General features: G+C 36.4%; 1 protein-coding gene across 1 annotated transcript in view; it reads left to right on the forward strand.

The window, feature by feature from the left end:
• Positions 1-9,995, forward strand: part of LOC121383517 — a 30,063-nt gene extending 20,068 nt beyond the window's left edge. The window contains exon 2 of the mRNA XM_041513588.1: positions 6,772-9,995. Coding sequence (XP_041369522.1) covers positions 6,772-9,995 — 3,224 coding nt within the window. The remainder of the gene's footprint in view (positions 1-6,771) is intronic.
• Positions 9,996-14,356: the final 4,361 nt, after the last annotated feature.

Genomic DNA, 14,356 nt, shown 5'->3' on the forward strand with positions numbered 1-14,356 from the left:
TCCTTCTCCAACAAACTTATTACATTTTTTTTTCAATTTCCATTTATATTTCTAGCTAGAGAATGGAAATTGATGGCATAGTTCACCTTTTAATGCTGTAAAAGTGACGTGTAAATTTAAGTAATTTGTGTATAAATAAGTACCTAATTTTTTGTTTGTGTTTTATAAATATTCTGGTAACAGTCAAACTTGAACCATTTAAAATAAAATTTGTGTGAAACAGATAACTTAATTTCTACTACAAACAAAACCTCTGTGCTTTAGTAACTAAGCTAACAGGGGACAATACTGTATTTCAAAATCTTAGGTAACCATGAATCAGTTCCATTTATTTTTTTACCTAGGTAAGCGATTGTCCACTTTTGTGAATTATATTTGCATAACCTAATCAATTACCTCAAACTTGCATTGAACTAATTTTAATTATTGTATTTCCAACTGATACTCTAAATATTTTATTACAAATTTTAATGAACAGTTTCTTTAATACTTGGTAAAGTGATTTTCAGAATCATGGTTCAACACATAACTGATTTTGCATAGATTTAAATTTGGATCACCGACATGCGAACAGAATGGCCATTAACATGAAATACTGTGCCCTAAGCTATAACAGGGAAATTCCCATTAGTTTTTGTGAGTAAATAAATGTAACATGTTTAGCTGACACTACTAATACTGATAACTAAATATGTTTGTGTATATTCTAAATTTGTTTGGATCATGACCTAATCTATACATCACATTCTGTGAGCAGTGGAAAGAGATCAGGCTTGGATGTCGATAATTACAATACAGCTGACAAATTGCTTCCCTCCAAAGTAGCTCTTTTGTTGAAAAGGAAATCTCCATGTCTTGCCTTTATAGCCAGGAGCTCAACTGATGGGTTGGCGTGTTCTTTAATTAATCATCATTTTTGTGTGTGATTAATGAGTGCCTCGTCCCCATTGTGTCAAATGGGTTACGCCAAGACAATAAAAATTCAGATCTTTCATTTCTGACAATTTCTTCAACATCTGTATGGGATTTTGTGGCTGTGTTTGGGAGTTAAGAGTAGAGGATTAAAACTGAAAATTGGCTTAATATTATGCATCAAATGGGAAATGGGAAATAAAACTAAGACTTTTTTTTTGTCAGAGTTCATTTATTTCATCATGTGAATCTGAATCTTCTGTTCACTTTTTGTCAACTTTTTGGAGACAGAATAGATTTTTATTTTGTCCCCTACAGGCTGGTTTCAGTTCTTTTGTCCTCCGGTATTGATATTTGGTATGGCAGTTAATTGATAGGAAAACAGGCTAATTATTGGGGTGCGGCGCCAATGTCGCTAACATGAAATAGGAAATTGTTTCAGAATTATTTTCGGTGGTAGTAGAATAGATGTTCTGAAAACCATAGCATACAAATATTTTCTTATCATTAGTTGTTTAGGAAATCTGAGATGTTGCTGAAGATTACTGTAAACAGTTTGCATGTTAAATGCATGTTGGTGCTTGTTAAGATTACCGTATTGTTTACAGTTTGCACATATCATGCATTTTAGTGTTTACAGTTTACATATAAGAAAAAAGGAAATGATTTATTTAATGACACGCTCAACACGTTTTATTTACGATTATATGGCATCAGACGCATGGTTAAGGACCACAGTTATTGAGAAAGGCTAATCTTTTCAATTAGCAGCAAGGGATCATTTATATGCATCATCCCATAGACAGGATAGCACATACCACAGCCTTTTGTATAGCAGTCGTGGTGCACTGGCTGGGACGAGAAATATTAGCCCAATGGGCCTACCAACAGGGATCGATCCTAGACCGACCGCGCATCAAGCAAACGCTTTACTACTGGGCTACATCCCGCCCCCAGTTTACATATAATGTTGGTTACATGTTGGTGTTTCTAAAAACTAAATACTCTATACATAGTGATAGAAAAAAGCTGAAATGTTTACTAGTCCACCAGAAAAATACTTACCTGCAAATGTTTTCACTTGTCTAAATAAATGGGTTCTTTTACCAAGTTCCAGGACGATGTTGATTTTGATTGCTCTTTCTTGGATAACCATTGAAGCACATTTTGCTGCTCCAAGCAGATTTTCACTTGTCAGGACAGACAGACAAGTGCTTAGTTCAAATGCTGCATATAAATCATATTGGTGTTTCTGATGACTGTGTTATGTAATGTCTTTTGGTGTTCTGTAAAATACAGTAGATACTCGTTTTGGAAAAACCCAACATTGCACCAACTAACCTGGAAAAATCCCATATTAGCTATAGTATATAGTGGCAGCAGGTTTTTTTCTTCTTCTAGATTATTATTTAGTCAAAAGTTTATTAATCTTATCAAACATTCCTTTCCTTTATGGTAGTGTTCTAAACTACCTGGAAGTCGGTGTTGAGACAGTCCATAAACATTTTTATGACTCTTTTTATATAACAAATAAAACAAACAATTTTACATTTAATAAAAAAACCTTTTTTATTGATGTATTAAATCAAGTCATAAATTTATAATTTTGTCTGGATGAAAAGGAATTTTTTTTTTGTCTTTTCTTTGTTGAATAAGAAAGCTTATAAAAATGTCATTAAAGAGAATTAACTGGTATTATTTTATAGATACTCGGCTTGACATAACGTTTTCTGTTTGGAAAATTCAAAATTAGTTTTAAATTTTGTCAAGTCACTAACATGAAACAATGTCAGGTAGTGGTTTAATTAATTTTAATAGGACTACTGATGTAGATGTTTGATGGTCTTTTCTTTTCTTTTTTGACACATATGAAACAATTTACAATCAAACCTGATCAAGTGACCAACTCCGTAAAGATCACCTCTATTAACACAGCATCATGTCTTAATTGTAAGATGCCACCTTACATATTTCTCCCATATCAAGTACAAATGGACCTGTATTAAACAGACACCTTCCTTAGAGACCATCTTTAGCTTCATCAGTGGAGCTTTTTAAATACCAATTTGTCTGGCATCTGCCCCATTTGTCCATCAGTCAACAAAGTCTATCTTCTCCAGGGTTCTATTCCCAGTGTTTGTGAGACTTGTGAAGCAAGAATATTGTAAGGTGATGATTCAGGGCTCCCCAACCCTGACATGACCTATTTTCTGAGGATAATAAAGAATTTGATTGGATAGTTTTGAAACTTAGTATAAGTATTTTCTGTGGTAGCCTTCACAAACTAACAAAGATATTTTGAAATGTCTTAATTTTTATTAAATGTTTTTAAAATTTAAATAAAAAATGTGAAAGTCTATCTTCTCCTAGAATTTTTAATGGATAATTCCGAAAGTGGGTAAGTACTATGATTTTTTTTAGGCAGTCTTCACAAACTAATAGAGTGATATTTAGGAAAGTTTGAATTTGTGAAGTTCTATTAATTTTAAATATGTTAAATAGAAATTTATCCCTAACATTTACAAGTCTGTCTTCTCCTAGAGGTTTCATTGGATAGTTTTGAAACCTAGGATAAATATTCTCAGATGGTCTTCACAAACTAATAGAGAAATTTTGAATGTTTCAGTTTTGAATAAATTTTTAAATTCTGAATAGAAATTTAAAATTGGAAAGTATCTCTTGCTAGAGTTTTGATTGAATAGTTCTGAAACTTGGTACAATGATTCTCCAGGGAAGTCCTCACAAATTAATAAAGATATATTTTTGAATTTGTGAATTTTTATTGAATAATAAAAAAAATAATAGAACATTTTCAAAATGTTGTCTCATAGAGTTTTAAATTTAAAAGACGTAAGCAAAATATTTACATTTGCTTCTTCAGTGGAGTATTTCTCATTTGCCATCAACTTTTTAAAGCCTGTCTTCTTGTAGAGTTTCGGTTGGATTGTTCTGAAGCTTGGTAACATGATCACTTTGAATTTATTTATTTTTTTAAATTCTACTGACAAAATTAATAGTTACTGTGGTGGTCACATATAGCTTTACAATATGTGTTAAAGGTGTAGACCATAGTTTTAACCTGTAAAACATGGACACTAAGTTTATTTAATTTACAAACCTGTAACTCATATGGATAAAGTTATAACAGAGTGAAAGAAGAATCTCAGATGGATATTGAAACCAGGAAATATCCTTAAAAATAGACAAGAATTCAAATCAATAACCGCTACTTTTCAGATGCATGTATGTTTTTAAAAATATGAAAAATGCATTTTTTGATATTAGAAACACCAGGATGACCAGAAACACTTCGGTTCTACGGAAATGGATAATCTAAAGAGTAAAATATATGTAAAGTTTGATTTCAGTGATTATAAATGCCTTTAATAGTGAAAAATATACTGTAGTGCTTAAAAACTAGGGTCTGTCATATTAATACCATACTGAACATACATTTGTATTCATAAATCTCACATGTATACATGTATGGAACCATTAGTAGCTTTCAACGCAAATTGCTGAACAAGACAATTTATCCTGACTAGATTTTTAAAAAATAGCATTTAGCAGTATGTAAACTTATTACCAAGTTGAACTTAATAATAAAGCTGTGTTGATGTAAATGAATCCGTTTTAAAGTTTTTTGATACATGTATAATTGTTTTTTTAATTTATACATTTCGTCTTTGTGCCATGCACACTTATACATCTGTATTTGTTGGAGTAATATTCATTCATGCTTTTACAGAAAACAATACTTTTTCTTCTTCAAAATGTGTTAGAATAATTTCCTCTACAGGACAAGTAATTTTTTGGTTTTATCTCACAATCACTCAACTCGACTCTGCACGGTTTACCGTTTCTTGCTGAAAGGAAATGCAAGTCTCAACATTCTGGTACTTTTTCACTGTTAACTTAAACAGTTTTATTATGATTGACAAAAAGAATATTTTGAATATATCTGAGAACTGACAGCTAGGAAATAATGGTCATATTATTTGCTTGTTTTATCCAGAATAACTGTCAGCAGAGATTTTTTATGTTTTAATCACCTTCATGTTCTCAAGATTGTGGATTTGGTGTGACCCACTCTAGGTCAAGCCAACTTAAGAATATTTTCAACTGAACGGGTGAACAGAAAAAGTTAAAGTTAAAGTTTGTTTTGTTCAACAACACCACTAGAGCACATTGATTTATTAATCATCATCTATTGGATGTGAAACATTTGGTAATTTTGACACAGTCTTAGAGAGAAATCCTGCTACATTTTCCCCATTTTTCCATTAGTAGCAAGGGATCTTTTATATACACCATCCCACAGACAAGATAGCAAATACTGTGGGCTTTGATGTGCGAGTTATAATGTACTGGCTGGAACAAAAATAACCCAATGGGCTGGACCCACTGACAGAAATTAGTAAATAATTAAACATTTATTTATAATTCAAAGGATTGAAAACAAAGTTCATTGGTACATGTATGGTGCCAGAACACTTTAATACATGTGATGATCGGCCCGAGACCAAGCACACATCAAGTGAGTGCTTTACCACTGGGCTGCGTCCTGCTCTTGGGTGGACTCTTGGCACTCGGTCGAGTGTGCATGCAGGAAAAAAAGACTGTTTTATTTAACAACACTTTCCACACATTTTAACTATGGTTATATGGTGTTGGAGATATGGTTATGGACAGCACATAATGAGAAAGCATACCTGCTGCCACCACACATACCACAGCCTTTGACCAGTTGTGGTGCACTGATTGGAAATGAGAAAAAACCCCAATCAGTTGAATGGATCCACTGAGGTGGTTGGATCCTGCGACACAAGCACCTCAGGCAAGCACTCAACCGACTGAAGGGGATGGGACATAGCCCAGTGGTAAAGCGTTCACTTGATGCACGGTCGGTCTAGGATCAATCCCTGTGGGTGGATCCAATGGGCTATTTCTCATTCCAGGCTGTGCTCCACAACTGGTGTAACAAAGGCCGTGGTATGTACTATCCTGTCTGTGGGATGTTGCATATAAAAGAACCCTTGCTGCTAATCGAAAAGTGTAGCTCATGAAGTGGTGACAGCAGCTTTCCTCTCGCAATATCTGTGTGGTCCTTAACCATATGTCTGACGCCATATACCCATAAATAAAATGTGTTGAGTGCATCGTTAAATAAAACATTTCCTTCCTTCCTTCAACCAGCTGAGCAATATCCCGCCCCCCCCCCCCCCCCTCCACTCATGCTAGCAAAGACACAAACACTCCTAACTGATGCCTTAAATGTTTGCCTGATTCAGTAGTCTCTTGTTTATTCTCTTAACTGGACCACACATGGTTGTATGGACATAAAAATAAGAAAATATGCTGCAAACAAATTTCATTTTTCTTGTTTATACAAGAAATGTATGCTTTTTCCCTGGTTTGTTTTGAGACGAAGTCAGCCGAGTCGTAAAATGTGCAACCCAAGATGACACCTTTGACTTGGTCGTAATAAAGCGTGGGCTGGTGACAGAAATACATACATCATTTCCTAAACACATTTTTGCCTGTTCAGGCAGTGCAGCAACCCAAACTATGACATTTTCATTACATGTGCAGATGTTTTACAAGTGATATGAACCCCACATGTATTCTGCTAAGGTGACCGGGTAGGTTTTTCACAGATTGCATGGTCACCACGGATGTAGGGTGGGCGTTTGTGGGCTCAGACCCACCACACACACACAACACACACACACACACACACTGCACAGATCTGTTTCAATATGCATGGTAACCAGGGACGTAGGCTGGGGGAGGGGGTTGGGAGTTTAGACTGCTACTGAGACTAAAACTATTTTTACAGTGAAAAATGTATTTATGTAGGTGTCCATGGAACATGTAGACAAAAGAGTGTGTTAGGTTTATATTCGAACCCCTCCCCCAGCTCAGACCACAATATTAAGAAGACTGTTGGAGTAAGCTTGCATCACAGTTTATATTCGAACCCCTCCCCCAGCTCAGACCACAATATTAAGAAGACTGTTGGAGTAAGCTTGCATCACAGTTTATATTCGAACCCCTCCCCCAGCTCAGACCACAATATTAAGAAGACTGTTGGAGTAAGCTTGCATCACAGTTTATATTCGAACCCCTCCCCCAGCTCAGACCACAATATTAAGAAGACTGTTGGAGTAAGCTTGCATCACAGTTTATATTCGAACCCCTCCCCCAGCTCAGACCACAATATTAAGAAGACTGTTGGAGTAAGCTTGCATCACAGTTTATATTCGAACCCCTCCCCCAGCTCAGACCACAATATTAAGAAGACTGTTGGAGTAAGCTTGCATCACAGTTTATATTCGAACCCCTCCCCCAGCTCAGACCACAATATTAAGAAGACTGTTGGAGTAAGCTTGCATCACAGTTTATATTCGAACCCCTCCCCCAGCTCAGACCACAATATTAAGAAGACTGTTGGAGTAAGCTTGCATCACAGTTTATATTCGAACCCCTCCCCCAGCTCAGACCACAATATTAAGAAGACTGTTGGAGTAAGCTTGCATCACAGTTTATATTCGAACCCCTCCCCCAGCTCAGACCACAATATTAAGAAGACTGTTGGAGTAAGCTTGCATCACAGTTTTTATTCGAACCCCTCCCCCAGCTCAGACCACAATATTAAGAAGACTGTTGGAGTAAGCTTGCATCACAGTTTATATTCGAACCCCTCCCCCAGCTCAGACCACAATATTAAGAAGACTGTTGGAGTAAGCTTGCATCACAGTTTATATTCGAACCCCTCCCCCAGCTCAGACCACAATATTAAGAAGACTGTTGGAGTAAGCTTGCATCACAGTTTTTATTCGAACCCCTCCCCCAGCTCAGACCACAATATTAAGAAGACTGTTGGAGTAAGCTTGCATCACAGTTTTTATTCGAACCCCTCCCCCAGCTCAGACCACAATATTAAGAAGACTGTTGGAGTAAGCTTGCATCACAGTTTATATTCGAACCCCTCCCCCAGCTCAGACCACAATATTAAGAAGACTGTTGGAGTAAGCTTGCATCACAGTTTATATTCGAACCCCTCCCCCAGCTCAGACCACAATATTAAGAAGACTGTTGGAGTAAGCTTGCATCACAGTTTATATTCGAACCCCTCCCCCAGCTCAGACCACAATATTAAGAAGACTGTTGGAGTAAGCTTGCATCACAGTTTATATTCGAACCCCTCCCCCAGCTCAGACCACAATATTAAGAAGACTGTTGGAGTAAGCTTGCATCACAGTTTATATTCGAACCCCTCCCCCAGCTCAGACCACAATATTAAGAAGACTGTTGGAGTAAGCTTGCATCACAGTTTATATTCGAACCCCTCCCCCAGCTCAGACCACAATATTAAGAAGACTGTTGGAGTAAGCTTGCATCACAGTTTATATTCGAACCCCTCCCCCAGCTCAGACCACAATATTAAGAAGACTGTTGGAGTAAGCTTGCATCACAGTTTATATTCGAACCCCTCCCCCAGCTCAGACCACAATATTAAGAAGACTGTTGGAGTAAGCTTGCATCACAGTTTATATTCGAACCCCTCCCCCAGCTCAGACCACAATATTAAGAAGACTGTTGGAGTAAGCTTGCATCACAGTTTTTATTCGAACCCCTCCCCCAGCTCAGACCACAATATTAAGAAGACTGTTGGAGTAAGCTTGCATCACAGTTTATATTCGAACCCCTCCCCCAGCTCAGACCACAATATTAAGAAGACTGTTGGAGTAAGCTTGCATCACAGTTTATATTCGAACCCCTCCCCCAGCTCAGACCACAATATTAAGAAGACTGTTGGAGTAAGCTTGCATCACAGTTTATATTCGAACCCCTCCCCCAGCTCAGACCACAATATTAAGAAGACTGTTGGAGTAAGCTTGCATCACAGTTTATATTCGAACCCCTCCCCCAGCTCAGACCACAATATTAAGAAGACTGTTGGAGTAAGCTTGCATCACAGTTTATATTCGAACCCCTCCCCCAGCTCAGACCACAATATTAAGAAGACTGTTGGAGTAAGCTTGCATCACAGTTTATATTCGAACCCCTCCCCCAGCTCAGACCACAATATTAAGAAGACTGTTGGAGTAAGCTTGCATCACAGTTTATATTCGAACCCCTCCCCCAGCTCAGACCACAATATTAAGAAGACTGTTGGAGTAAGCTTGCATCACAGTTTATATTCGAACCCCTCCCCCAGCTCAGACCACAATATTAAGAAGACTGTTGGAGTAAGCTTGCATCACAGTTTATATTCGAACCCCTCCCCCAGCTCAGACCACAATATTAAGAAGACTGTTGGAGTAAGCTTGCATCACAGTTTATATTCGAACCCCTCCCCCAGCTCAGACCACAATATTAAGAAGACTGTTGGAGTAAGCTTGCATCACAGTTTATATTCGAACCCCTCCCCCAGCTCAGACCACAATATTAAGAAGACTGTTGGAGTAAGCTTGCATCACAGTTTATATTCGAACCCCTCCCCCAGCTCAGACCACAATATTAAGAAGACTGTTGGAGTAAGCTTGCATCACAGTTTATATTCGAACCCCTCCCCCAGCTCAGACCACAATATTAAGAAGACTGTTGGAGTAAGCTTGCATCACAGTTTATATTCGAACCCCTCCCCCAGCTCAGACCACAATATTAAGAAGACTGTTGGAGTAAGCTTGCATCACAGTTTATATTCGAACCCCTCCCCCAGCTCAGACCACAATATTAAGAAGACTGTTGGAGTAAGCTTGCATCACAGTTTATATTCGAACCCCTCCCCCAGCTCAGACCACAATATTAAGAAGACTGTTGGAGTAAGCTTGCATCACAGTTTATATTCGAACCCCTCCCCCAGCTCAGACCACAATATTAAGAAGACTGTTGGAGTAAGCTTGCATCACAGTTTATATTCGAACCCCTCCCCCAGCTCAGACCACAATATTAAGAAGACTGTTGGAGTAAGCTTGCATCACAGTTTATATTCGAACCCCTCCCCCAGCTCAGACCACAATATTAAGAAGACTGTTGGAGTAAGCTTGCATCACAGTTTTTCCATATCAAATTAGATCTTACTATTATCTAGTGATGTTGAAACTGTTTAAAGTTTGTTTTGTTTATTGACACCACTAGAGCACATTGATTTATAAATCACTGGTTTTTGGATATCAAACGTTTGGTCATTGTGACACATAGTCAGAGGAAACCCACAATATTTTCTATATGTAGAAAGGGATTTTTTTATATGAACTTAAAAAAAAAAAGACAGGACAGTACATACCAGTCATAGGGGAGTGTTTGGAATGGGAGAAAACCAACTCAAATACATCTACTTGCAGGCATCGAAATAAGCATTGTATTTGGTAACCCATTTACAGGTTACCACAAAATATAGCCTGGTAACCTATAGGTTACCACACTGGTATGAGAAACGAAATCCGGAAGTAAATTTATCTAGTGAGCTCTGCTTAAATGTGGATTGCCGAAATTGCTTGCAATTGCATAAGTGCACACGAACATTACTGCAATTTCGTATGACATCTAGTGGACGCTGCTTGTAATTTCACAAGTGTGTGCGAACATCGATGCAGTTCCTTTCAAGAAAATGAAATGCAAAAGTCCGGAATGCATTGCCTGGTTTAAGTTCGGAAACGAAACTACATTGCAATTTTTGTCGAGAATGAAACACTGTTCTCGACTTTTTCTTTCTTACATATGGTAACCTCTGCAGGGTAACCTGAACAACCATTCTCGACTGATTTCGATGCCTGTACTTGGGTGATTCAATATTTTGATGTAAGCACCTCAGATGAATACTGAGCTACATACCAGAATAGTAATTTAACATTTCTGATTGATAGAGGTTAGTTTTATACCATAAATTACATGAATTATGAGAATATTAGGTGGTCTCTTTAAACAGATAATTGATGCTTTTTGTTTACTCTGGGGGTGGGACATACACACAAAAAACACCAAAAAACAAAAACAAACAAAGAAGAGATATGATAGACACCAAAATAGCTATAAATTAATTATGTACTGTTTATATAGTGTCATTAAATAAATAAAAAAATCTTGTGTCCTACATTAGTGTTTATATACAAACAGAAAATAATTGTCTATGTTAACACATCCCAAAATAATGCTTCCACCACACACCAATAAAAGGCTGCAATCAAATTCACAAGCTCAAAAATATCTCCGTAATTCCTGGAACACATGTTTATATTTGACTTGGTCCATCATAAATGTCAACCTGCTATTATCTGCCAAATGTAATACAACTATTAAGAATAAATAAATAGGTAGACAATACAGGAATACCTTGGTAGGTGAACTCTGCCTTACAGTGAACACACTATAAACATTGCTTGGTGTTTTGCTGCAAGAATAAAGTGATCATAAAAGGAAGATAAAGGTTTCCAGTGTTGGGGCTGGGTAATGTATTATACTCGTGAGAGCCCAGAGTCATTGGTGTATATAGGATGAAGTTGTTTGTGGCCACCTAGTTGTCAAAATATTGGTTTCAGTTATAAAAAATCCCAGAGAAATTGGATATTTCTACCTGTTCTTTATGACCTTTGAACTTGCATTAACATTGACTGTCATGCTATAATGTTTTATTTTTTTATTTTTTTTTAAACAGAAATTTTTGTTCTTGATATAATTATGGAATATGTCTCAGTGCTTGATATAATTATGGAATATGTCTCAGTGCTTGATAAATTTTACCACCTTACTAAAAATGTAATGGGGAGGGAGATAGCCCAGTGATAAAGCTCTCACCTAATATGTGTTTGGTCTAGGATCAATACCAGTCAGTGGCCCCATTGGGCTATTTCTCATTCCAGCTAGTGCTCCCAAACTAGTGTAACAAAGGATAAAAATATTTAAATGTCCAGCCAATGTATATCAAAGGCTGTGGTATACATATGTGCTATCCTGTCTGTGGGATGGTGCATATAAAAGATCCCTTGCTACTAAATGTAGCGGGTTTCCTCTCTAACATTATATGTCCAAATTACCTAATGCTTAACATCCAGTAGCCGACGGATTAATAAATCAATGTGCTCTAGTGGTGTTGTTGAACAAAACAAACTTAACTTTTATATAAAGATGTACATATAAAAGTGATAATTAAGAATAGTCTTTTTGTTACCTCATACCAAACACATTGGTTACCATATTTGTCTGACACTGAGAATAAGTAATGTGCTGGGGTGTCATTAAAGCAACATTCCTTTCTTTGTGTGATACACAAATATGTACCACTGCTAGTGTCTGGATACCATCCCACTACGTTGTCATAGTTTCTGTTTCTCTAAGAGTTGGGGAGTGGAGAACTCCCATTACCTTGGTTATATAGTTTGTTACAGCATACCTTGTTTTATATGTCGGGCCACAAAAACACAATAAATGGAAATTCTGTGCCAGGATTGTGCAGATGATGGCCTCTGTTCTGAGGCAGCAGTATGCGTTATGACACAATAAAAGCCATTTTTTGAGTGGTTACACCTGCATGTTCAGGTGCACCTGCACCTGCACTTTCAGGTGGCGTTCAGTGTTGTGTACAGGTATGAAGACATTCACCATGTTCCATGATGTGTACAGGTATGAAGACATTCACCATGTTCCAATAGTGCATTTCTTGTTGTTTGTTTTAAAAAGCACCACAAACATGCAGTATAAAGACAAACGGTTTTTTAGGATGTTATATTGCACATTTATTGATGACAATAAGGAGATGAATGGCAAAGCCATGATATTTACCCTATTGGTATGCGACTAGATACTAGTACTTGCCAATGCAGTGTTTCACACCCAACTGACAGTCACCTATCTCCATATCACCTGAGTTGGTGGTATACTAAACCCACGTCTGGTGACAAAACTGAAGCTACAAATTATAGGCCAATATCTGTATTGCCAACGCTGTCCAAATTAATAGAAAAACATATCTCCATGCAATTTTATGATTACTTAACAAAATTTAACCTTTTACACTCATCTCAATCAGGTTTTAGACCAAAACACTCATGCCAAACAGCACTTATTGATATAACTGATAAATGGTTACATGAAATGAATGAAGGAAATCTAAATGGAGTAATATTTCTTGATTTCAAAAAAGTTTTTGATGTTGTAGACCATTCAATTCTGATTCAAAAGTTAAACATTTATGGCTGCAAAGGGAAATCTCTTAACTTGTTCCAATCTTATTTAAGTAACAGGACACAGCAAGTCACTATAGGAATGGCAACATCAGAACCTAAATCCATTATTTATGGTGTTCCATACTAGGACCTCTTCTCTTTATACTGTACATAAATGATCTTCCACTATACATTGAACATTGTACCACAAGTATGTATGCAGATGATTCAACAATGTTCATGTCAGGGAAAACTGTTACTCCAATTCAAGATAAACTACAGCAAAATCTGAATAGTGTAGAAAAATGGTGTTCCTATAATAAAATGTTCATAAACACAAAAAAGACCAAATATATGACTATAGGAACAAGACAAAAAGTTACAATCCAAAATGATATTTCTCTTATAATAAATTCAGAACGTCTACAACACACTGATTGTGAAAAACGTTTAGGAATTAAAGTTGATATTAATTTAAAATGGACAAATCAGGTTAAACATGTGTGTTCCCTGATCTCTAAATGTCTGTATCTGTTATAAAAAATCATTAGGTATTTAAATTTAGATGCAAGAAAACTTTTCTACAATGGGTATATTTTACCGCTCATCGATTACTGCTGTGTAATTTGGGGAAACTGTAATCAGGATGGATTAGAACGTTTACTAAAACTTCAAAAGAGAGCTGCAAGGATGATATTAGATGTAGATCCTATTAATCCATCTGCCCTACTATTTAAACAGTTAAAATGGATGACAATGGAAACATGAATCCACTATCACAAATGTTTACAAATTTATAAATGTCTATACAATGAAGCCACAAACTATCTTTCAAACTTATTAATATATGTTGGAGAAAACAATCTCTACAACCTTCGAAATGTAGAGGATAGAAATCTAGTAATTCCAAAACCTAAAATGTCTTTATTTAAACATGCTTTCAGTTACACTGGACCAGTACTTTGGAATAAATTGCCTAAAGCTATCCGATCATTGCCAAATACTGCTGTTTTTAAATATAGACTCAAGAAATATTTTCTAAAATAATATCATTTGTACATCTGTTTATTGCAATATATGTATTTTCTATTTGTTCATAAATGTATGCATTGTAATTCTGTATTGTTTGTACCTGAGGGCCTCAGGGAAGATTAGCTTTTGCTAACTGTGTTACCCTCACTAAATAAAGAATTTATTATTATTATTATTATTATTATTATTATTATTTCATTTCATTTATAGTTATTTTCATGCTGATATATCCAATATCTGAC

The sequence above is a fragment of the Gigantopelta aegis genome, chromosome 10, assembly GCF_016097555.1.
Source record: "Gigantopelta aegis isolate Gae_Host chromosome 10, Gae_host_genome, whole genome shotgun sequence".
In the NCBI taxonomy this organism is placed as follows: domain Eukaryota; kingdom Metazoa; phylum Mollusca; class Gastropoda; order Neomphalida; family Peltospiridae; genus Gigantopelta; species Gigantopelta aegis.